We start from the raw sequence: 26960 nt of genomic DNA on the forward strand, positions 1-26960 counted from the left end.
AGCTAATATAGCTGGAATGACAACGAAAGCCAGACACATTAAATCTACAAATGGCCGCGCCCCCGCTTACAGAAAAAAAATAAGTGGCATATGTTTATTCATATTTTTATTTATGTAACGTAAGCGTGTGACTTAATTCGTGACGTGCTTTCATGGGGGTGCGCGCGGACCGGATGGAGTTGCCATGGAAACGGAGCGCAACACTGCAAATATCACGAGGAAACACCCCGTTTCTCGCTGATTGCACTGTTTTCAGGTGAGTTAAGTCCATAAAATCACACAAATATTACTTATAACTGTTGTTGACACTTCTCTTACTTGTATTTGACTCGCTTCTGTTGTTTATTTACTTTATAGGAATGGTTTAATGTCTTCGAAAAGTCCGTTAGCATTTCTACCGTTTTCAGACGACGTATCGTCAGGTATGATAACTCTATTGTCCTCTTATTTATGAAAGTTTGGGCTTTTACTCAAATCTTCATCTGTAGATGATAGCTTTTGACTGTTTTGTTGGTAATCTTTCAATGGATGATTGGAAATTGCTTAATTTATTTAACTTTAACATTTACACTTTACTGTTTATCGATGACGTCACGTTATCAAGGAGCGCGAAAATTGGCAGAAAACTAAAGTTGTTTTGATCTTTTATGGTAAACAAAACTGTTCTGCGATTTCAAGAGTGACAAAAATAATCCTTCTACAACAGAAGGGAGTGTCCAAGATTTCAATATTTCTGAAGGGAGCTGCTGACAAAGATGTAGGAAGCGCTGAAAAGGTTAAGTAACCTAATATGCATTTTTTTCACAACATATATCGCAAAGAATCTGTTATTTTATTTATTTATTTTTTGCATTTCACCTGCTCTAGCTTGTTTCCATTTAATAAACCTGGAACTGCAGACTAAATATTGTTGGCTCTGTGTCAAATTGGTTGTTTTGTTCCTAGATTCTTCAGTGCTGATGGCCTGCTGCATCCAGCAGAGTCGGAGTGAACCTACTGTAAGACAATATCTCCAAGATGCTATTGACCACAAGACTAGTACAGTAAGTCAAACCTCAAATATACAGTACACTAGTGTTCAAAAGCTTGAAGTTGATACAATTTGTAATAATTATCTTCTGCTCACCTCTGTAGTAATTATTTGATGTTATTTGAAATATGTAAAAAGAGTAATATTGTGAAATATTATTACAAATTAAAATAGCTGTTTTCTATGTGAATATATTATAAACTAATTTATTCCTGTGATGTGCAGCTGTATTTTCAGCATCATTCCTCCAGTCTTCAGTGTCACGTGGATCCCTCAGAAATGCTGATTTGCTGCTCAAGAAACTTATTATCAGCGTTGAAACAGTTGTGCTGCTTCATTTTTTTTGTGGAAACCGTTAATTTTCAGGATTCACATATGAATACAAAGATCAAAAGACCTGCATTTATTTGAAACAGATGAATTTGGACAATTTGATGCATTTAACACTAACATTCAAATGTTTGGAGTCTATGTAACAACGAATTTCAGCACGTCTGTATTTTAACATTGATCATAATCAGAAATGTTTCTTGAGCAGTAAATCATCATATTAGAATGATTTCTGAAGATTTGTCACTGAAGACTGGAGTAATGATGCTGAAAATTCAGCTTTGATCAAAGGAATAAATGACATTTTAACAATATTCACATAGAAAAGAGTTGTTTTGAATTGTAATAGTCACAGTGTTACTATTTTACTGTAATTTGATTCAATAAATGGAGCCGTGGTGAGCATAAGAGATTTTTTATAAAGGCATAAGATATCTTACAGACCCCAAACTCTTGAATGGTTGTGTAAATTACAGTTATGATGTTCCTCCCAGTTAAATTTTATTAAAAAGTATTAAATGTTACTCTGGCATATGTAGTCCATTCTATAGAGACTGTGTCTGTTCCCCAAAAACAGACAACAAATAATATGTTTATTAAGGGATCTAGAAAAATTATTTCAGTTTAAACCTACTAGATTAAAAATAGTACTCAATGTACTCCATTGATGAAATAGTAAAAAGTGCACATTGCCTGAAATTATATGAACAGCAGCTATGCTAATCTTTCTCCCTTTGCCTTCCTGTTTCTGCAAATGTCCATCCCAGGGTTATTAGAAACTGCACAGCACATGACTTGCAGGACTTGTGAGGACTTCAGATGATACCAGTACTCAAAAGACCTTAGATGATGGCAACTATAGATGGACATACAAACTACCGCCACTGCAAAAAAGGTAATGTTAATTTGAAAGAGCTGTGTCACAGTATCAAGGGATCCCTTATCAGTTCTGCTTTCAGTACTGGAGAGTAAAAGATACATTTTTTTTTGTTTGATGCTTTTTGTTTGATATTTTTATTAGTACATATACGTTATCTTGCACATTTTATCTCCCCAACAGATTGTAATTTGAAAGAAGTTTATAATGCATGTTCGCTACTCCCAATTCAGAAGACTGAAGCAGCCTGTGTATCTGAATGTTTCTCATACTCACTCCTCTCTGCCGCATCTGAATTTGGGATTTTCCTTAGCTGTCAGTTATAAACGTCAAAATTAAAAGAAATAAACATTTGAAATATATCAGTCTGTGTGTAATGAATAAATATAATATACAAGTTTCACTTTTTGAATGGAATTAGTGAAATAAATCAACTTTTTGATGATATTCTAATTATATGACCAGCACCTGTATATCATTGCTCTTTTGTTGATTTTGATTGCTTCCATTGTCCTCATTTGTAAGTTGCTTTGGACAGAAAAGTGTCTGCTAAATGTAAATGTAATGTTAATGTGTATTTAACTATATTTATAAATATTTATCTGTATTTTTTATTTTGTAATAATGTAAATTTATTTGTTTTATATCTATACATGCAGTTGTATTCATGTATGTATATTTATTTGTCTAATTTTTATATTTTAATAAAGCAGTTTAGACTACATGAGTGTTTTCTTTATTCTGGATGAATTACATATTCTTTTGTGTCTAGAAAGGGTAAATATGGGCCATATCTAACCCAGAAGTCAGCCACAACTGGGACGGATCTGGGCCACATCTCAGAAATGGCGTGGTTGACATCTGGGCCAGGTGTCGCCCATGCCATTTGTGAGATGCGGCATGGCTCTGGTACAGTTGTGGCTGACTTCTGTCAGACAAAACTGGGCCAGATCTGGCCCAGATGTCATCCACACCATTTCTGAGATGTGGCCCAGATCTGGTTCAGTTGTGGCTGACATATGTCAGCCAGACTCAGGTTGAGTCATCGCCGTCATTCCGCGCGGTATGTGGGCCAGAAGAATATGGGAGATGTGGGCCAGAACTGGGCCACATGTCATTTGCTATCTGGGAGCTGTCCTGGAGCTGCCCAGAACGGTGAATCACATGTGTTCGGAAGCATGGTTTGATGCACACAATAACCAGTTTTCCATCCAACTCATTTGTATTTAGGGATGTCAATATTTGATAATTTCCATGATCGATCGTCGTTTAAATTAACGATCAAGTAATAACCTTAATGCTGCAAAATGCGTCTGCAACGGTATTATTATTATGTGCAAAAGCCACTTGGAAAAAAAGCTTTCTCACCTGAATTAAAGGGGCTTTAGTATTAATAAAATGCTAGTAGCAGGACTGTAAAATGAATAAATGTGATTATGATCGTTTGATAAAATGAAGAGAGCGCGCCATACGTTTGAGATCATTTTACTTTGCTGAATGTTTTCTGTCAAGGAGACCGCTGAATGCGCTTCTTTAAATGGTTTCGTGGTGCTCGTTGTTGTATTTTGAAACGCAACTGCAATGTTTTCAAATGACACTATAGTAGTGGTGCAACGGATCATCATTGATCCGTGATCCGTTCCGATCAATATATCTTCAGTTCGGCATACGCGTGACCCGCGGATTGATTTATGAAAAAAAAAAAAAAAGTTGGCATGTTCAGTCCACACTCAGTGATAATGCCGAGCGGAGGAGCTTGAACGCCCCGCGCATTTTGGCTTCCCTGTCAGATATAATGATGAAGGAAAGAGGTTTGAGTGAAAAGATTGTGCCAGATCTTTATGAACAGGAGAAGAAAAAAGTTATGGATGAGCTATCCCGAGCATCCTCTGTTGCGCTCACGACAGACGGGTGGACGTCCAGGGGGACGGAGAGCTCTGTGATGATAACTGCTCACTTCATCACAGCAGACTGCGAGATGAGAAGTCCTTATTATTATGTTAAAAAGAAGATATTATGCCATGTGCACTAAGTCCATACGAGGACGAGCGAGCGCGGGTTTGACTAGATGTATTTGGAGGTTATTGCTCACGTCTCGTTCTGCACATATCCAAATGTTTCCATATTCGCAATGTATCTGAATGTTAAACTATAATATTTTTTTGAATGTAAACTAGATGGAAAAATCATCCTCTTCACAAGAGCAAAAACGTCTTTTGCATAACAGCAGAGAGGACCGGTATAGGGTGTATTTAAACTGACCAGTGTAACTTTTTAAATGTTTGGTTGACTCTATTTTAATAATGAACAGACTGCGATGTAAGTTCGAAATTAGAATGCACTTTAGGTGTTCTGTGTCATTTATACCAAACACAAATGTTGCTGGTTGCTAGTGTCTTTGCAGCACTACTGTTATTTATTTTTTATATATTTATTTTTTTATATTTTTCAGTTTAATTGATTTTTATTTCTAAAATTGTATTTATTTAAATGTATATTTAAGTTTACATTTATGTTCCAACAAACTTGAAAAATTCTACTTGATAAATGTAAATGCTCTAAAACTTTTATGTAAATGATTGACACACAATCAAGAGGAAAACTCCAAGATATCAGCCCTAAAAATCGGCAGCACATATCGGCCATCGGCTGACCCTGACCTCTAAACATCGGCATCGGCTATAGAAAAACCCATATCGGTCGATCTCTATTTTACATCACTATTCACAATAGCACATCGGACTGGAAAACACAATAGCCCCGGGACGTCAGGATAGCGATTTTACGAGCCCTGCACCTCAGATCTATCAAGTTTGTGAAACACTGGTTTCGTTAAACAAAATAAATGATTATTTTAAAAGACTGACTCAAAAGAATCATCGGTTCACTAATTGGATCATGAACTTGTATTACCGAGCCAAAGATTATCTATTATTAAACATCTTGAATGAATAAAGACTTCAAGTTCATCTGTAAAGCACATAAAGCTATCGTTTGAGTTTATAAACTTCTATTTCATGCATGATTCATATGGATCTGCTAACTGAATGCAAAGTGTGAGTTCTAGAAGAATGTTTGTGTCTTGATGAGCATGTATCGTTCACTAGGAGTCGCTAAATGAACAGCTGCTGTTCTTTTTTTTTTCTTCTTCTTTTTTTTTCACGGAGGATCAGTTGCCCTATTGGTTAAAATCCCCAAACTGTATACTTAAATATTAAATTAATGACATCAAAACAGGGGTGTTTGCGTAATGATGTGGTGGGCTGCTGTGGGCCAGAAAGTCCAGGGCAACTTTTTGGTCCCAGTCCGCCCCTGAATGGCGCACCCCTATCCAAAAAGCACAACCAGTTGTATTATTAATGTTATCCTGAGTGTGAAGTGTTACCAGAATTTGTTTTAATTAAGGTGAAAAATAAAAGTTTTGTGTTTAATGTATTTGTGCTGATGTTGAAATGGATTTTTAAAATATATGGTATCGAAAAAAGTAAAAATAATTAAACTTTTCAGGATGATTGTTTGAGCAGTGTGTTATGATTTTTTTTATTCATTTGTAAACTCAAGAAATTCAGTTCCTTTTATGGAATAAAAGCTAAATTGTTTTTCTATCATTTGTGTGAAAGACAGAGTCATATAGGATTATATACAACATTACATTTTGTGGTGTGAGTGACAGAAAGTTCTGGTAACACTTTCTATGAAGCCCGTATTTATAATACATTATAAGGGTATTTCCTAAGGCATTATAATAAATGCATAAAACATTAAATATATAAAAAAAAAATAATATATCAACTCATGAATAATCATAACTACAATTATAATGCATCACAATAATTATGTGTTAGTGGTTATAAATTTAGGAGTATGATTATTTATAACACACAATGAACACCATATTAAATCTACTTCATTTACAGTATAATGGACTGTATCATATCTTGACATTATTTAAAATCTTCACAGTATCTTACTACAGCTTGTGAGTGGTTAGATGCTGAGTGTTATTTGAGTGTTTCCTGTAGGGTTTATGTTAATTTATGTGAGCTTAATACCCCAACTGAAAAAAATGCCGTACTTGCAAAGACACTTATAGACAGTTTCTGTTGGTTGACCATCAAAATAAAGTGTTAGCATAAATTTACAGTAGCAGACATACTAATACTCCATTGACTTCTAGTTGACATGTAATTCCAGAGTTACTTATCAACAGCTGTCTAAAGGGTACCATCAAATAATCAAACTGATGTTACAATAAAACTAGTTCAAAGCAAATGTGCCATATTACACATTCATCTTATCCGATATCTGACCTTATGGCTGTTTGAGAGAAAAAATATTATTATTATTATTACTACTACTTATAAGTGGTCTTTGACCGCTTTAAGTAAAGTAGCATCAGAAAAATGGCAAGATATGAGACTTATACATTATAATTATGAGAAATATAATTCATTGTAAAAGTTGATGCAACGTGTTAATTGTGTTAAAAGTCATCATACTCTTAAAAGCTATAAAATTGTACACAGCAATACTGCAATTCTTTTAGAAATATCTACAAAAGGAAAACGGTCACAAAAAAAAAAAAAAAAAAGATTTTGTATACCACATCAAACTGCACATGGAACACAAACACTCTACATGCAAATGTATAATAAACAGGTAAAACTTTGCTGATTCTTTATGCAAACCTTGAAGTGTATAGTCTAATTCGCAGTGGAAAGTTCAATCATGTTTTTATTGTATTCTTTTTTTAATTACACTGAACGCAACACTTTTGTTTTTGCAGAGAATATTTTCAGCTCATTCACCTTCGACGAGGAGGGAGATGATGAAAAATACGAACTGGTGTTCAGCAAGTTTAATTCGCATTTCATACCAAAGCGCAATGTAATACACGAAAGAGCATGCTTCTATTAGCACGTTCGACATCCAAGAGAGAAAGCGGAATCTTTTATCTGCTCCCTTTATGAACTGTCAGAGCATTGCGATATTTTGGCCGCCCGTGAGGAACACATTAGGGACCGAATCTTGGTTGGAATTCAGGAAAAGGAGCTGTCCCACAAGTTGCAATTAATTTCAAATCTCACACTCGAGATGACGGTGCAAGAAACCTGCCAATCGGAGGAAGTGAAAGCACAAGTTAGCGTGCAAAGAGAAGCTGCTGCGTGCGCTATTCAAGAGGTAGCACATAAACGATAAACACATTGGAAGCAAAACACTCCAGGGTTATTTTCTCAAAAGAGAAAATATGCGGCAGATGTGGAAAAGGAATGCACAAAAAAATCTGTCCAGCATTGAAATCCTCATGAAACAGATGTAGGAAAATGGGACACTGGGAAAAGATGTGCAAGAGCAAAGTGGTGAGTCAAGTAAGAGACTGTGAAGAGTATAATTACCACTTTCTGGGTTCAGTTGATAGCACAACTTCATCTAATGAATGGACTGTACAATTAGAGATTGGCAGTACACCGGTTAGCTTTAAAATAGACACCGGTGCTGATGTGTGCATTATAACTGAAGAAGCATTTAGAATGCTCAAGCCTGAGAAAAAACTGCTCGCTGCTAAGACTGTACTGAGTAGTCCAGGTGGCCGTCTGGACTGTATCAGTCAGTTTACAGCACACGCGAAGTTAAAAAAAATAACCAGTACTCATTCAAAGTGTATGTTATCAGGAGAGAGAGACCCTTAGCAACCTACTTGGTCGAACATGAGCTGAGCAGATGTGGCTGGTGAAGAGAATCCTGGAGGTGCACAGTGCTGTAATGGAGGTTGGCTTACTAAAAGCCAGTGAAGATCGCATTACAAGAAAATGCACAGCCCTATTCAGTATATGCTACGCGCAGGATCCCAATCCCCCTCATGACACCTGTGAAGGAGGAACTGAACAGGATTGAAGCCGGGGGCATCATAGAGAAAGTAACGGAGCCCACAGAGTGGTGTGCACCGATAGTACCAGCTCCTAAAAAGTCCGGACAGGTGCGTATGTGTGTTGATCTCAGGAAGTTAAATAAAGCTGTCAAAAGATAAAGGTTTGTTTTACCTACTGCAGAGGAGATCACAGCTAAACTGAATGGCATAAGAGTGTTCTCCACACTGGATACAGCTGCAGGGTTCTGGCAAATACCGCTGGATAAAGACAGTCAAAGACTGACAACTTTCATTACTCCATTCACCAGGTACTGTTTCAAATGTCTTCCCTTTGGAATTTCCCTTGCTCCTGAAATTCCAAAAGGAAAATGATGGAAACTCTAGAAGGAAGTAGATATTTACATGGATGACATTATCATGCACGGAAGGGACATGGGGGAGCATGATCAACGAATACAGTCAGTGATGGAACGATTACAATCAGCTGGCCTGAGGTTAAACACAGGGGAATGTAGGATGAGGCAAAAGAGGCTACACTTCCTGGGCCATGGAATCAGTGCGGACGGGGTGCGGACGGGGTACGGCCGGACCCGGCCAAGGCATCGGCTATTAACAAACTGCCTCCACCTGATAACTCTGATAAAAAAAAAAAAAAGAGTTCTCGGGATGATCAATTACCTGGGAAAGTAAATCCCCAACTTAGCAGATATGGGATGGCCACTCTAAGATTTGCTGAGAGTCAAATAAACATGGACATGTGAGGTCCAGCCCAACAAGCAGCTTTGCAGGAGATAAAAGGACTCCTTATTATGTCCTCACCTACCTTAGAATTTTATGATGCGAGAAAACCAACCATGGTGTCAGCAGACGCAAGCAGCAATGGAATCGGTGGTGTACTGATGCAGCAACATGACAAGGACGGGAACCAGTGGCTTATTGCTCCAACTGTGCGAAGCTGAAACCAGATACACTCAAATAGAAAAGGAGTGTCTGGCAGAAGTCTGGTTGTGTGAGAGATTTGAAAAATACTTATATGGTCTACATGAGTTCAAGCTGATCAGTGACCACAAGCCAATGGTGCCACTAATAAATGCCAAAGACCTGGAAGTGGTTCCACTTCGTTGCCAGAGGCTGCTGATGCCATTGATGAGATTCAACACTACTGCAGAATATGCACCCGGGAAAACTCTCATAGTGGCCGATTCTCTGTCCAGGAGCCTCGATTTACAGGACTGTAGTGACAACCACTCAGTGGATTGCTATGTGGCATCCATTATTGACAACATGCTAGCTTCAAAGCAAAAGATGGACATCATCAGGTCTAGCACTGTCAAAGATGAAAGCCTGCAAAAGGTAATCACATATATTCAGTCAGGTTGGCCTGAACAAATAGCCAGGGTGCATCCGATGGCCAGAGACTTTTTCCCCGTGAGAAATGAACTTTCAACTCTAGATGGAACTGTCACCAGGGGAAACAGAATGATCATACCTGGAAAGCTGAGGGTGGAGACCATATATCGCATAAACGATGGGCACCAGGGTCTGAGCTAAGGCTGTCACTTTTTATTCGATATTCGAATATGCATTTGAACATGAAGTGAAATATCCATAATCAAACTATAAATAAATATCCGGTTTTTAAAATGCCATGTGTAGTGCATTTTTTTGTCTATGAATAGGCCGTTTGTTTTTTATTTTATTCTTTGCCATCTTATCCAGTTGAGGGCACTCTTAACGTATTGTAGCGTAGGCCCATGACCAAATCACGCAAATAAAAGCTAGTAGCTAGTAGGCATGTCTGTGTGATCCGAACGTGTGTTCTCCACCACGGAGAACATTGTAAATAAATCCAGAAATCCAGATCAAGTTGATAGACTGGTGTTTCTTGCAAACAATCTTAAGAAATAAATTAGGCTAGGCTATATGCCTTACTCCTGCTGCTGTTTAAGTTGTCACGTTATTGTTTGTGCCTGTTCTAAATAATTTTTTCTTTTCTTTTTTCATTTAGCCTAATGTTGTGGGATATGCATTGTGGCACTTCATATAAATTGATATTCTAAGTTGATTACCTGCTGTTTCAAACATTAAGTAAAAAAAATAATAATAATCCAGATAGTCATATTTATGACTCACTGTTAAACATTTGTGATTGAATCTTCATTAGGGGCCGTTCACATATCGCGTCTTTTGCATGCTCATGTTCGTTATTTCCAATGTAGGTGCGCAGTATGTGCGCTCATAATGTAAGCAACGCGGTGCTGATGTGCTCGTTTTTTCCAGGCGCGTCCGCACAACATTGAGTTAAAAACATCTCAACTTTTCAGAGAGCCGCGTAGATATTCGAATACATTGCATGATTTTTGATTTCCGTTCGAATTCGATTTTTCTCAAAAGTGACAGCCCTATTCTGAGTAAATGCCGGGAAAGAGCAAACACATCGGTGTGGTGGCCCGGTATATCATACCAAATTAAGCTTAAAGTCTTAAAGTGCCAGTCCTGCCAAGAAATGAGAAGAGCTCAGCCCAGAGAACCACTAATTTCCACACCACTTCCCGAAAGTCCATGGAAGAGGATCGGAATTGATCTGTGCGAACATAACAAACAGACCTACCTTGTCATTTCAGACTACTCCTCACATTTTCTAGAGGTATTACACATGCCCACAACAACCAGTACACAGGTAGTGAGAAAACTGAAAGCCACTTTTGCCTGCTATGGTATAGCTGAGGAGGCGGTCATTGACAATGGACCACAATTCACCAGTGTGGAGTTCAAAGAACTGGCTTGTGAGCTAGATTTCAAACACATAACATATATGTGAATTATAATTTTCGGGAACCGAGTAAAAACATAAATTGTAACCATTGATCTTTAAGTACAGCGTCCCTGGGAAGGCAAAACAAAGGTGATTGGACTCCAAGATGAAAATAACAGCTTTTCGACGACATGGTAACAAACACTCTCTACAAACGCAACTCTTCCTCTTCTCGTTGGTAGTGCAACAAGACCACACCCCCTTTTTTGTGTATTCCTGTGGGCGGAGGTTAGTCAAAATACTGTTCTAGTGACGTCATTAATGAAGGAAGTAGAGGGATGTAGTCCAAACTGGCCGTTTGATGTAGGCGAATTCTGTTAAATAAAATATCTCGCTTGGCATTGAACTTTGAGCTTTATAATTGTACAGATATAATTTATACTCTAACAACAACATTACACACTAACTAAAGTTTGAAACATGGGATCACGAAGAATGGGAACTTTAAAAAGTATTTCATAGCTGTATGAGTGATTGTGTGTATTATGTTTGTTTGATTGTTAGACTAGTTTGTGTTAGTGTTTAGTTAATAAAACTCTTGTGCACAAATACATGATTTTTTTTATTCTTTCACATTAATGTTCCTTACGATTTTGATCCTCACTACATGTTCTGATGCATTAATACTATTGAAAGTATTTTCTGTGGCATGGTGATGCCTTATTACGTTAACCTAAATGGATATCATTAACTACGATTAATTTGCTTAATTATACAATTGCTTTTGCAAGTGTGTTTCTTCTCTTAAGAGTACTTTACCAACCAACAATCAGAACTAAAAAAAAAATCCTATAAAGTAAAAACTGAACTACAAATACAGTTAATCTTTGTCTTTTGGCTAAAGTCCTTAAAAAGGCATTTGGTCTATTCAGAGGGACATTTTCAAAGGAAGCTAATGGTCTTGTCTATGCTTGATGCTGAAACAGGGAATCTTACCAATGAGAGAATTCAAGGAAGAGTATGAGCTGACTCTCCTCATCTTGTCGATGGTTTCAAAGGAGAGGAGGTATTCATCATTATCAGGACTGCCCAGAGTACTGCTGGCACTGCTGCTGGTGCTCAGGTTCCCTGGAGAGAATGCTGCCGGACCACCTAGAACACACATAATATATATAATAGCATTGGTAGGAATAGAGATCTGCAATATGACCAAAATCTTATATTACAATATAAGGAATTTTTATTAGATTTTTTTTTTTTTTTGCTTATGAAAGGGACTTATTAAATGTCTATAATTAACAGCATGATTTTATTGCAATAAATGACTTTGTACACTGTTATGAAAGGTATAAAGAGTTTTAAAAAGTTCATAACAGATTTCAGGCTTAGTGATGTAGTCAAGTTTGACTCACCCTCCTCGTTGAGATTGAGATTCTGAAGACTCTTATTGAGGGTTCGAGCAGTGGTGGCAGCTCTTAGATTTGTATAGGAGTTCACTGAACGTAAACGAGGGATGGCAGGACTGTCTCTACCTGGAGTAACATTTCCTGTCTCTACACACGCACACACACACACACACACACATACATATATTCAAATCAAGAATAGATAGATTGATAGATAGATAGATAGACAGAGAGATAGACAGTAGACATTGGTGCAGTATACAGTAGGTGGACAGCCTAAAGGCCCTTTTTACCGCAGCACGTACTGCCGCCGCGGCGTCTGTAAAGTGTGGTAAAAAAAAAAATAATTAAGGCAATTCCGTGTCTATAACTTTTAATATTTTTGAGCATTATCGAATCTGGTTGATAAAAAGTAAAGCCCAACAGGTCTTCTTTCTAAAGACACCAAAATTATGTTTGTAACACATTGAAGTAGGAAACTGTTACAATTATAAGTTTGGTAGAGCACTTTCAGCTGTAAGTCCCATAATGGGGGGGTGCTGGCTAACATGTTAAATCGTCCTATTTTCGTTTACTGCACATTTTTTTAATATTTTTGATATTATATAATTCATGTATAAGTTGCATTTTATTACATTTAGAAATAATAGCGGCTGGCCTAACAAATCCTTTAAATTTAACAAATATATCTGAACAAAACTATAAAATAATATATATATATATATATATATATATATATATATATATATATATATGATTCTAATGGATAAATATAATTGCAGTATATAATAATATAGGCTTAGCTATAAACAAACAAAAATTATAATAATTTAAAGCTAAGCATAAGGTAAGGTTGGGCTCTCTCACTCTGGAGAAATCCAAACGTTTCCATATTCGTGATGTTGCCCATTTGAAACTTAACTATTATTCATGAGGTAAAATAGGCTTTGTAGTTCACGTGTGTTTCAGTATCGATGGAAAAAAAGAATAATTAACAATATGTGGAGTATGTGGACCGCTGCTAACGCTGAATGTGTGGTGAACGACTGCTGTTTCAAGTGAATATGTGCGCGAGGCACCAGCGCGATCAAACAACTGAAACAGAAAATACTAAATTTTTGGTCACACACAAGGCATAATTCAAAAATGCAGAGTGTTAGTAGTTTGAAAAAACATAATATAATATAATATAATATAATATAATATAATATAATATAATATATTTACACACACACACACACACACACATACATAGGCCTTATATTTATTTACTGTTTAATAACAATAGCATGCATATGATCCTTTGTGTAAAGGTCTTCTTTAAATTTCTGATGAGTAGACTGTAGCCTAAGACTATCCTACATTTTGAAATGAACTCACTGTAAATGTTTTAATATTTTTTAAATATGTTACAATGATATATCATAATGTTATTGTTGTTTTGAATTACATTCATTTCACAATCTGTCCCTTTGCGCCACCTGGCGGTAGTTTCGCGAATTATATTAGCACGCGACTGAATTAGTTACCGCCGCGGTGCCCATTTGGTTTGTCTACCTACTGAACATTACTTTAAGCTGCATGTTAGTATCCTGTTCAAAACATTCAACTTCATTCATAACTGTTTTTTTTTTTTTTTACGTTTAAACTATAATTCACTAAGAAATGTATTATCTAAAACAGTTATAAATAGTTACCTGTGGAATTTGCGGGTGAGGGTACAACATAGTTTTTCTCTTCCTCCATGAACTGCAGAGCCACAGTACAGAAATTACTCTCATATTGCACCACCAGGTGACTAAGAGCAACAACCAGCTCCTAAACATAACAAAAAACAGGTAAATAAAAGTCACTGAATGTGTTATTACAAAGACACAAAGAAGTAAAAATTGTAGACTACTGTTTTGAAATCTTTATTAGCTGCAAATTACATAAGCTCATGACATTTTTATTTTGTCCAGGGACTTCAATCAAGCAATTGTCCCTACCTACATTTTGTGAGCATGTTAATGTTGGTTTAAGACAACATCACTGCTATGGTCACTGCTGTATACAGGAAATGTACACTTTTCAAGTGGACAAAAACTGTTCCAAAGCTGATTACTCTGGGTCAGAAGAAAAATTTTCAGCTTTAAAGGGGCCAAGAAATGGAAAATCAAAATGTTCTTGATATTTACACACAAAAAAGAGATTATTCTACTTACTCTTAAAACTAACACCCTAGTTTAAAACATTAATTATTATTCTCCCCCCCTTTGAAATGCCCAGAATTTAAAGTCAATTTATGTTTCATTGTTGTATGTAATCAAGGATGTGTGTTCTGTACAACTTATGTCTGTCCATCAATCATGGCTGGAGTTTATATTTAATAACATGCCCTAACAACTGAAAGATTACGTTTTTATCTGTTCTTCACATTTCACACCAGACTATTTATAAATGATAAAAATTATAATTTTTTTGGGATGAAATTCAAACTGAATTTAATTTTGCTAATGAAATCAGCACATACTCAGCTGGACCAGAAATATTTGGATACATTGGAGGAAGATTACAAACCGTTCAAAGGACTGTGATGCTCTTGGGAATGTTCTGTTAGGAAACTCATGTTTCCGGTGTTGTCCTGATCTCTTAAATGCTAATCTGATTTAGTATCTGTGGGATGTGCTGGACCAACCAATACAATCAATGGTGACTCACAGAGTATGTGAGAGGAGTGGAGTGGAAACGATTTCCCCTCCGCGCTCAGAGCATTTAATAATCACTCCGCTCCAGGTTCACAATTTCCCGCTCCTGCTCCACTCCCCGCTCAGTGATACCAGAAACACCGCTCCGCCTTCGCTCCGTGGCTAAAGTATTTCAGTATGTTTAAAATGTTATGTTCATAATGTAGTCTATATTAAAATAAAATAAAAAATAACAGGAGAGTTTCAAAGTGCTTTAGGCTATTGTGTGCAAACTTTTTTTCCCTACCACATGCCAAACTAATAACATGGATGTCAGCATTAATATAATTACTGTATTCTTCTGTGCAAATTTTGTTTGTGATGAAAATAACAGTACATTTTTATTTTGTCTACAGACCAATGCATTTCTTACAGATTTCTGCTCATTCAAAATCAGATACAGATGAAGTAACACTGTAAGATTACATTTCTTTGAATGCATTATTGCGAAAGCGATTGCGTGTGAATGTGCTGTAAGTGTTTAAATCATGCTTCGACCGGAAAATATTCAGTAAAAGGAACAGACAAACTCCTTGAGAACTAACCTATAACTTCCTGCTCGGCTATTGTCGTCATTGTAACCTTCTGATTTGAGAGATCCATCTGTAACAAGCTATAGTTAAATATGTTTAATGTGAATACTTGCTAAATATGCAGTTGGCATGAATTGTACTCGTGATGGAGCGGTGGTGGAGCGCTCTTGGAGCGAGTGAAAACCACAACGCTCCGACTTTTAAAAAAATCCGCTCCTCGCTCCTGTCAAAATCACACCGCTCCACTCCACGCTCCGCTCCGCTCACATACTCTGGTGACTCAACTTAAAGACATTAAATATCTACTGGTAATGTCTTAGTGCCAGATATCACAGGTCACCTTTAGCGGTCTTAAAAAGTCTATGACTTGGCAAGTCTTCGTTGTTTTGGCAGCACAAGGATGACCAACAGGTGGTAATAATGTTTGGCACATCGTTGTGGTTTTTCCATTAAGTTTAATTTGTCCCAAATTATTGTTAATATACATAATGACTTTACCCCAGGCTGAAAGATTTATTGTATTGTGTATTTTTCAGAAAAAAAAAAAAAAAATCATTCTGTGGCTTAGAAGCCTTTATGCTTCATATAGAGATCTATAATAAGCTGTGCATACTAAGCTTTTTGTCTGGTGTGCGAGGCCTGAAGACAGTACACATGCAAGCACAGCAAAAGCTCACTGTGGAGGCCATACTCCTCTGATGCTGCCATTAAATCTGTAAATAAAGTAGCTCTTTGGTTTTTAGATTTCTAGTCAGATGTTCAGGGACAGTGCAGTCCAACTCACAAATGTCCCCATCTTCAACATTCACCTGAGCCAGTAAACTGTCTCTGTACTCTTTAAGGTGAAGACCATCACATGTGCTTAAGAAGAAAATAACATCCAGCCCTAGTGACTACTGTCCCATGTAGGGGAGGACTTTTCAGGCATGGGGGCCCCAACACAATTAAACAAAAGGATGCTCTTTTACACCTAACTCTTATTTTGCTCGCACTCATATTTTTTAGTTCACAACTTAAGTAAATTATTTGTCAACCTGATGCTGTTCTAAAGCCAAAAACTCCCTAAAGCTGTTCCAAATTGGTCGTTCGTTGTAGGCGGATTCTGTTAAATAAAATATCTCACTTGGCATTGAACTTTGAGCTTTAGAATTTTACAGATATTATTTATACTCTAACAACAGCATTACACACTAACTAAAGTTTGAAACATGGGATCACGAAGAATGGGACCTTTAAATCTTTTTACAAAAAGGATTCAAATATAAAATTATCGCATGCAACTCGTTTGTATTCCATGTGTTCTTAAGGCATATGGTATGGTTTGACAAGAAACAAATTTAAAATGTAATCTAATGATCTGAGTGGTCTTTTAGGTTTTAATTCAGTGAGCACATCTGCAATGTATTTAGGTCCTAGGCCTTTTTCTAAACGAGTATAAGTACTTTAAAATCAATCCAAAATGTAACAAAGCCAGTGTAAGGACCTGAGGACTGGTGTGATATGCTCAGATTTTCTGGTTTTATTCAGAATTCTGGCAGCAGCGTTCTGGATGAGCTGCAGCTGTCTAATGGTCTTCCTGTGAAGGTCAGTGAAGAGACAATTACTATAGTCCACCCTGCTGGTGAAAAGGCATGAACAAGTTTTGACAGGAAACAAAACAGCTAATTCTTGCAATGTTTTTAGATGATAGTATGCTGATTTAGTTACTGCTTTGACATGACTACTGAATCTAAGGACTGTCCCTAGAATCACACCAAGATTCCTGACTTGATTTTTAGTTGTTAGACCCCATAGAGTCAAGGTACTGTATGCATTCACCTCTTGAACTTCAACTTTGTTTCCAAATGCAATGACTTCAGTTTTTTCCTTGTTTAACTGAAGAAAGTTCTGGCACATTCAACTGTTAATTTCATCAATGCAATGACAAAGTAGTCAATGGGGCTGTAGTCATTTGGTGATAAGGCTAGGCAAATCTGGGTATCATCAGCATAGCTGTGATAGGCAATTTGGTTCTTTCTCATTATTTGAATTAGTAGGAGCATATACAGGCTATACAAGAGTGGTGCAAAATTTATGCTCTCCTATACTCACATAAGAACCTCTCCCTTCTAAGTATGACCTGAACCATTTTAGTGCCATCCCAGACAGCCTGACCCAGTTTTCCAGTCTCTGTAGAAGTGCGTTATGATTGACAGTGTCAAATGCAGCACTGAGATCTAGTAATACCAGCACTGATATTTTGCCAAAATCTGAATTTAAGCAAATATTTATTATCTTAAAGGGTTAGTTCACCCAATAATCAAAATTATGTTATTAATAACTCACCCTCATGTCGTTCCAAACCCGTGAGACCTCTGTTTATCTTCAGAACACAGTTTAACAGTGTACTGTTTGAGAAAATGAATAACTCCGGGATATTGATTTGTTTTAACTCAGAGGGAGTGTCAGCCACATTAAAAAAGTTAACAGCTTAAGTCATTTGTGGATTAATGCGTATTGGAGACGTGAACCGTTTAAAATGATTCAGTTCAATTTGGTGAACTGGTTCAAAAAGATCTGGTTATATAAAATGATTTGTTAGCGAACTGGATATCACAAACTGCTTTGTTTTGAACTCTCTCAGAACAGACACGGAAGAGAAGACAATGCTGAATAAAGTCGTAGTTTTTGCTATTTTTGGAACAAATTGTATTTTCGATGCTTCAAAAAATTATATCTGACCCTCTGATGTCACATGGACTACTTTGATGATGTTTTTCTTACCTTTCTGGACATGGACAGTAGACCATACACACAGTTTCTATTAGGGGTGCTCCGATCACGATCGGCCGATCGTTATGCGCATCTCGTTAGTAAAGCCGGTTATTTAATCAGCGGTTAATTCCATCAGGTGCGTGATTTCACATAGAGCAGCTGTTACTACACAGAGCCGGTGTTAATAGAGAAGATGCGCAAATCCACTTCATTTTCAGCGTTTTTTGGCGCATCTTCTCAGTTAACAACGCCTCTGTGTAGTAACAGCTGCTCTATGTGAAATCACGCACCTGATGGAATTAACCACTGATTAGAGAACCGGCTTTACTGACGAGATGCGCATTAACGATCGGCCGATCGTGATCGGAGCACCCCTAGTTTCTATGGGGGGAACGATAGCTCTCGGACTAAATCTAAAATATCTTAAACTGTGTTCCGAAGATAAACGGAGGTCTCTCTTGGTTTGGAACGACATGAGGGTGAGTTATTAATTACATAGTTTTGATTACTGGGTGAACTAACCCTTTAATGAGCGCTGTCTCTGTGCTGTGTTGCGGTCGGAAACCAGATTGAAAATTGTCTAGGTATCCATTTGAGTTTAAGTATTTGTTCAGCTGATTAAAAACTACCTTTTTCTATAATTTTGCCTATAAAAGGAAGATTTGGTCTATAATTGCTCAAAATGTTGTTATCAAGATTGCACTTTTTCAGAAGGGGTTTAACAACTGCAGTTTTGAGCGAGTTTGGAAAAGTCCCAGAAAGAAGTGAGGCTTACTGACTATTACAGGAGCAATATCATCAATAACATTCTTAACTTTTGAATTAAAGAAATCAAGGAAAAGATCAACAGAGTCTACAGAAATGCTTGGTGTTAAAGATATAGCCTCCATAAATAGCACACTAATGTTCTTATTAATATATCTCTTTCTGACAAAGACAGATCTACTGTAGATACAGTGGTAGCAGAGATCAATATATCAAAGAAAATACAGAAGTGATCAGATAGTGCTGCTTCCTTAATAACAATGGATGCAATGTTTAGATCTCCACTGATGATTAAATCTAGAGTGTGTCGTCAACTGTGTGTGGGTCCATGCATATGCTGAATCAGGTCAAAAGTGTTTAAAACAGTTATGTATTTTGTAGTTTTATTTTATGCATTATCTACATGAATATTAAAAACCCCTGCAATAGCAAAACAATCAAACTCTGAGGAAATCATTGATAACATTTCTGTGAACTCTTTAACAAAGGCTGGAGAGTATTTCTGAGGGCAGTAAATAGTGATAAACAGTATTGATTTTTTTCTTTAAGACATTCTGGCTGTTTATGTAAAAATTTGCCATGATGGAAATTATGACAAATCTGTTAAGGTGCAATACATAGCGAAACAGAACTCAATTTGGAACTCAGAGAAGACTGTACCTGGAGTCTTAACATTACCATAATAACATCTCCCCCATCCTCATCACTTTCTACAGGGGCACCAACAGCTGAATACTGGTATGGGAACTCTAAAGCTACCCACCAATTTTAAATCCCTTCAGCAGAGAGTAAAGACTTAAAAAATACTGAAACCTTTGTCCCAACAATCATAGACCTCTAGCATCTACAAGGCTATCAGCAGTGTCAGGAACTCCTTGTTTTGCAAGCAATGTTGAATAGAAAAGAATATACTGGATCAATCAGGTCAGGTCATCCAGACAAGAGCTTCTTCCCCCAAGAAGTAAAACTCTCTTGACCTCTGCTCTTGAGAGGCTGACGTCACATCAGTATTGATTTTACTACAAAAAAATTGGTTACTATAGTTAAAGTCCATGAAATCAAAATGTTAAATTCTTATTTTTAATGGAATACTGCAGTGTTTATTATAAATAATTTATCTGAGCACTTTATTATATATATATATATATATATATATATATATATATATATATATATATATATATATATATATATATATATATATATATATATATATATATATATATATATATATATATATATTAGGGGTGTAACAATACGCGTATTCGTATTGAACCGTTCGGTACGACGCTTTCGGTTCGGTACGCGGTACGCATTATGTATACCGAACGGTTCGTTGGAGTATTTAATTATATTTGAAAAAAAAAAAAAAAAAAGAGAGAGAGAGAAATATAATGATATGCGTTCAACAAGGTAGCCCAATAACCCAAACAACGTAACAGGCAACGCCCCTGACACTCCCGAAGAAGAAAAAAACATCATCTTATATGTTTATGTTAGGCTACTCAGCAGGCGCTCGCTCACTCAGTACGCGCTGAAGGCTCGTTGCAAAATAGCCAATGCGTTTAACAGACTAGAAATGAGAAGATCCTCCAATAACCAACAGGTCTGGTGTTTGGGTGCACTTTGGATTCCCTTTAAGCTATAATGGTGATGGCAAGAGAGTGGTTTCCTTTCCAAAGCGCTCGGGCAGAAGCGCTCATGAGGCGTCTGTCTTTGCTAAGCAACAATGACGTGCTCTCTCCATGAGACGCGGAAATTTCAGCGAAGGATAAATGGATCTTCAGCTCTAAAAATCGCTTGCAGTAGCTCTGCTACTGAATTTATTTCAAAATTGCAATCCATATACAACTATGATCAGCTGATCCTTCATCTTGGCTGAGCTCTCAACGTTGTTACGGGAAAGGATGAAGCTGATTGGTTGGTTCTTGTCACATGACCCGCGGTGCGCTTGCGGCATTCTGAAAAGTTGAGATGTTTTTACATTTTGCTGTATCTAAAACGTATCGAACCGAACCGAACCGTGACATCAGTGTATCGTATCGAACCGAACCGTGAATTTTGTGAACCGTTACACCCCTAATATATATATATATATATATATATATATATATATATATATATATATATAGTGTGTTCCTGTAGCTCAAGTGGTAGAGCATTGCGTTATCAAGCGTTATCAAGGTTGGGGGGTTCAATTCTCCGGGAACACATGATAGGTAAAAATGTATAGCCTGAATGCACTGTAAGTCGCTTTGGATAAAAGCGTCTGCTAAATGCATAAATTTAATTTAATTTAAATTTAATATATATTTTTTTTTATTCATGTTAACCCATAAACTTTAATCAAAAACGTTAACCTCCGCTCCCACCCGCAAAATGACTCATCTTCTCTTCTGGTCATGGGGTATGCCGCAAGGGCGGGGCTAGTGACGAGGGCTAAACGCTGGAGGAAAAACTGAAGGTGATGCGTCACTTTATAGAAATCAATGCACTGACAAGCCATGGGGGAGTACACTAAAGGATAATACCACAACATTACTCTTAGGACATTGCAAACTTTTTTTATGATTATGACTTAACCTGATGGAGTACGCACTCAGTCATTCAGACTCTTTCCCTCTCTCTCTCTCATGCACACGCGCTTTTAGGCATGTTTTGTGCCATTGATTTTCCTTGTCGTCATCTTCCTCAATAAATAAAACATCTCTTCATGCTAGAATTTCTATCCAGTGAAGAGAAATCCCCTCACAACTAACAGCAAACTGGTATTCAGATCTGCCTTTCATTTTGTTAGCAATGCCCCAACTTCCAACGAATGAATCAATTCCTGAGAGACGAGATCAAGTCCCATCCTCTCATTTCAAATGCTGTTTCACTTGGATAGATGTCACAGTAGAGGAAAAAATACAATCGTTACTTCAGTTTCATGCCGACTTTAAACCATGGTAAACACAAATTAACATTGGTGTTGCTACACTTACCATAGTTTATGCAAGATATTTGTTGTGAAATTGTGGTTATAAAAATGGTAATTAATACAAAAAAACTAAACCAAAAAAAGAAAAAAGATGGTTAATACGTGTTCACTTCAACAAAACCTTAGTTCATTTTCGTAAGGGAATACATTTCTTACATTTAATTTTCAGTACTAAATTTGGTCCTGTGATGATTATTTTGTTTAACAATGTTTCAGAAATTAAATGTTTCACTTTAATTTCTCCACTATGGAGCTAACAACTTGGGAGCCTCCAACATATTCACTTTCAAACTTTTCAAAGTTCATTGTTATAGCGCAACTTAACGGTAAAGGCAGCAAATACACATTCCTAATGTTGCTGCCGCCAAAAAGGTGGTGGTAAAAGTAATATTCTGGTTGAGAAACATCAGTATGTACACTTTATGGAGTTTACAGTCTTAAATTTCCAAAACAGTTTTATGTAAAATGTGAACCAGGATCTGTTGGAGAAACACAATGTTGTTCACTCAACAGCATGTTTGGACAAAAGAATGGGAGCAGAATATCCCTGTCAATCAATGATTTGTAAACAATCCCCAGTTCAAAGATGCACAGTTCTTAGTATTAGAACAAACTTAAGATAATGAAGTTGATGATGACGAAGAAAAAAAATTAAAAAAAACAAACAATGAAATTCCAATAAACTTGCCTTCCTCACGATGGGACTTCCATCATTAATGAGTTGTGCTAGCATCATGGCCACATTATGATCAATGGTGGTAGAATGATCGGTTCTCTCTGCAGAATTCCCAACAAATGTACCCAAAGCAAACACAGCTGCACACCGCACCTGCCAATGACACCAACACAAGCACAAATTAACCACACTACACCCTTGGTCAGAGTTATGGCAAGAAGGTAGTACGCTTTTTGACCACATATAAAGGTAATAATTTTGAGGTACATATCTTAGTCAGGAATAGACTTGGGTGTGCACAGAACAGAATGGCTTGTAATGCATCATAGCAGGTTGGTAACACTTTTTTAATATCAACTTTCATTAATAAATCATTAACAAACATCATATAATGATTAACAGATCATTAGTTAATATAAATTCAAATAGCAAGAAAAGTAAAATAATGTGCTTGTTAATGCTTACTGATAAACATATTAAACATTACATAATGATTAACAAAAAAAAATTCATGTTAATTAAAATGCTTACGAATTCTTGCTCTTCTTGACAATCTTCAAATGTTTTTAACAGATATTATACAATGATTAAAAACTTTTGATACATTGTGATACGGTAAAGGTTCAATTTGTATATTATAAGGGAACAAAGTTCAATCAGTTTATATTACATTGTATTGATAAAGTAATATTTTCTTGAAAAATAGGTTAGTTTTCTCCTTTTGATGTATGATTCAAGGAATAACCTGTTTAATTATATTTAGTGGTATATTAATATAATTAAGGCAATAAAAACATGTTTACATTACAGTCAATTACAATTTGTGTTATGTCTTTAGCAAGCATTTAGCTCAACTTAATTAAACACCCTTTACACAAATATTGTTACAGCAGCTAAAATCCAAAACCAATAAAGGTACTAGATTAGTAAACGTTTACAAATTATAAATAGTTTCAACTTTAGATTGGGTACTGCAAAAACATGTAAAAAAAAAAGGTGAATTCAGATCATTTGGGACCCGTTTTGCCACTGAGATGACTGCTCAAAAAGTTACTAATGATTAGTTAAAATTTATAATCATGTACAACTGATCAATAGTTTCCACTTTAGATTTTAGGTTAAAATTATTATTTTTTTTTGTTCAGATATGTAAATAGAAGAAGTCTACACAACAAGCACATACCAAATATATGACCTTTACAGAATGTGATTATGAGTTAGTGAAAAATATATTAACATGAAAAGTTTGTGAAGTGCTTAATTACCAAATTAGGGCTGTGCAAATAATCAAATGTGATTTTCATGAGCATCTGTCAGTAAAGCAGTTTCTGTGATTTCTCTCCAGCTCGTGCTTTCAGATGAAGTGGCATTTAATACACAGAGCCGTAGTTCACTGACAAGCTACTGTATGTGATATTGTGTTCATAATCGCAGGCGATTGATTCATTGTCGATAATGAACCCAATATTGCATAGCTTATCAGTGAACTATGGCTCTGTGTATTAAATGCGGGTACATTCAAACAGTTCAGGCATTGCAGTGCATCAAATGTAAAAAAAACAAAAATACCATTCAGTTTCTTGCACAGACCAATCTGTTTGTATCTTTACACATCAATGTATCGTCACGAGCTACAGGGTTTAATTTGGTTTTGTTTGTGCTCTATTCTTTCTATAATTTTTATTTTGTATGTTTAAAGGGGCGGTCACACAAGACTTTAAACGTGCACAATTATTTCAGACGCCTTTGCGAATATGGGCGGGAGCAAGATAAAACGGTCTCTCCTCAATTATCACATGGATTAATATGTGCGTCTTATTATATTGTACTCTCTGTATCTGTATGTCAGAAGTTCACCAAACTTGAACTTTGGAACGCAGCGAAAATTTTTCACATGAGCTTGCGTTTCCGGTCTGACGCATTCGCGTGCGTATGAATGGAAGTCAATGGAACGAAAAGTGCAGTGTGACCGCCCCTTTAGATCTGATTCCCATCCACTTGCATTATATGACTAACAGACCGCAACATTTTTTTTTTTTTTTACGTTTTTTTTATGATCATATGAATTGAAAGTTTAACGACATTTGTAAGCATTTCAATTTACATAAAAAATTATGTTAATTCATTGATCATTAGGTAATGTTTAACGAGTACATTAGTAAACATGAATAAATAAATTAACATATTTCTAGCTATGTGAATATATGTTAACTAATGATTTATTATTAAACATTATATATTGTTTGTTAATGATTAATGAAAGTTATATATACATGTTACCCTTGAAAATCTAAAATATGCAAGCGCTACAAGAATTAGACTTTCAGAACCTCTGGTATCGGATCAGACAGAAGGCTGTAGAGCTTCTCATGAGCACTATCTCGAACTCCACACCAGCGTGCAGAATCAAAGTTCTGCCAGATACGGCCCAAACAGATTGCCACCCACTGCCTCAGAAGAGGATGAGGGTCATTCAGCTGCTCCAGACAGATCGCAATCAGGTTACCCTGCAGACAAGCCTCCTGATGAAAAGAAAGGACAATAAGTTCTGAGAATAGATTTTACATTTGTTATATATAACCTTGTTAAAAATAACAATAGATTGTTCAAAGCATCCAATTATATTCATATTTACTTTTCAAGTTTGTTTGTAAACATTAGTTTAACAACTGTCATTACAGACAAGGTAAGCTCACACTATACAACTTTTGGTTGGATTTTGCGGTCAGAGACAGGTTTTCAAGGTCTTGTAACGGCCAAAACTATGTATTTTGCATGTATCACATTATAGTGCGGTGTGCCCTTTAAGAGACTGATCACTTTACTTGTAGCGCACGCTATGTGGTGATGACGCAGAAGGACTATATGTGTGTTTAATGAGGACCCCCATGGATGATAAGTACGCTCTGCCTTCTCGTTGTTATTTTTCTCTTTACTTTATTTGTAACGCCAAGAAAGAGTTAATCTCTCATGTATGAGAGGAGTGCGTTGCCGTGTACCAGCCATTAAATGTGTGGAACACCAACTCTGCGTTTTCTCTTTCACTTAATGCATTTAACGAGTTATCCGAGAAGAAGCGTTACAATTGGCGCCCGAACAACTGAAGCTGGATCCGTCATCTGTGTGGGACCTACGGCGATGAAACCCTAAAACTAGTACGGGAGTTGGGGAGCCGTGAGAGTGTTCAATCGGCATCGTGGAAACTGGTGAGATTAGCTTGCTAAATCTGGTTGCCATGTGCGCAAGGAAGGAACACCTGTATTTCTGCGTGAGTGGATGACGCAGTTTTGTTGACAGCGGATTAATCTGCAACATTTGGACTTTGTGCTTTATTGAACATTTTGATATTGTTTACAAGCTGGTGGTGATGTTTTTTTGAACGAAATAGTTCAGTTGGAACAAAGGATTATTTTTTCTTTTGAGGGAGTGATCTAATTTAAAAATTTTCCCTGCCTGTTTTCCAAGCACAGACTGATATTTTTTTTTGTATATAATCTTTTTGGGATATTTCAGCAAGGATTTGTGTGTGTGTGTGCACGTTGAATTTGACTGCACAAGCGAACAGCAGAGATTTTTCTTTTCAAAGACTACTTGTGGTTTATTTTTGTTGTGCATTGGAATTTCGTTTTGAACATTTTGAGGAAACAATACACCTGTTGGAACAGTTTTTCTTCATCGTGAACTGTATTTACTTATGCTGGACTGAGGAATAGTTTCAAACTCCGGACATTTTTCCATGGTCAAGTAACATTTCATTCAATTTAAAGCAACATATTCTTTTGCTCTGGGCCTATTCTGTTACGAAAAATACTAAGCTCTTGCAAAATAGACTATAACTAACTCAAAGGAATTGTTGAATTTTTTTTGAAGATTTTATTGATGGTGTGTGCATTTTAATAACGGGTTGTATTTTTCTGGGTTACATTTAGAATTTTTACAATTTCTAGATTGCTGGTTATGTAAATGCACATTAGCTGATATGGCTTATCACCCAGACTTTAACACTGACTTGACTTACACATTACCAGATTCTGCCCCCAGACAGAGACCAAAGTTACCTAAGCGTGTGAGCCTGGAGACTCAAGTGGAGCTCTTACAAGCTGAAGTATCTGTGTTGCAACAGTGCCTCAACGATTCTCTCCAGTTGCAGCAGAGTATATTAAGACGTTTTGGTCCTCCTGATGTCAACAACCCTTCAGCACCACATGTGCAGCTCCCTCCTATGGCCAGCTCTACGCCACACATCCATATTCCTCCAG

The 26960-nt window shown here is 36.6% G+C and overlaps 1 protein-coding gene across 4 annotated transcripts in view; it reads right to left on the minus strand.

Moving 5' to 3' along the window:
• The window catches only part of rptor (regulatory associated protein of MTOR, complex 1), a 238779-nt gene that overhangs the window by 60522 nt on the left and 151297 nt on the right, over nt 1–26960 (minus strand). For all 4 annotated transcript variants that reach the window (XM_026244674.1, XM_026244672.1, XM_026244673.1 and 1 more), the window contains exons 17-21: nt 25032–25223; nt 22714–22854; nt 13965–14085; nt 12274–12414; nt 11858–12013 (exon numbers count right to left, since the gene is read on the minus strand). In XM_026244674.1, coding sequence (XP_026100459.1) covers nt 11858–12013; nt 12274–12414; nt 13965–14085; nt 22714–22854; nt 25032–25223 — 751 coding nt within the window. The remainder of the gene's footprint in view (nt 1–11857; nt 12014–12273; nt 12415–13964; nt 14086–22713; nt 22855–25031; nt 25224–26960) is intronic.

This window comes from Carassius auratus, unplaced genomic scaffold (genome assembly GCF_003368295.1).
Source record: "Carassius auratus strain Wakin unplaced genomic scaffold, ASM336829v1 scaf_tig00006882, whole genome shotgun sequence".
Lineage (NCBI taxonomy): Eukaryota > Metazoa > Chordata > Actinopteri > Cypriniformes > Cyprinidae > Carassius > Carassius auratus.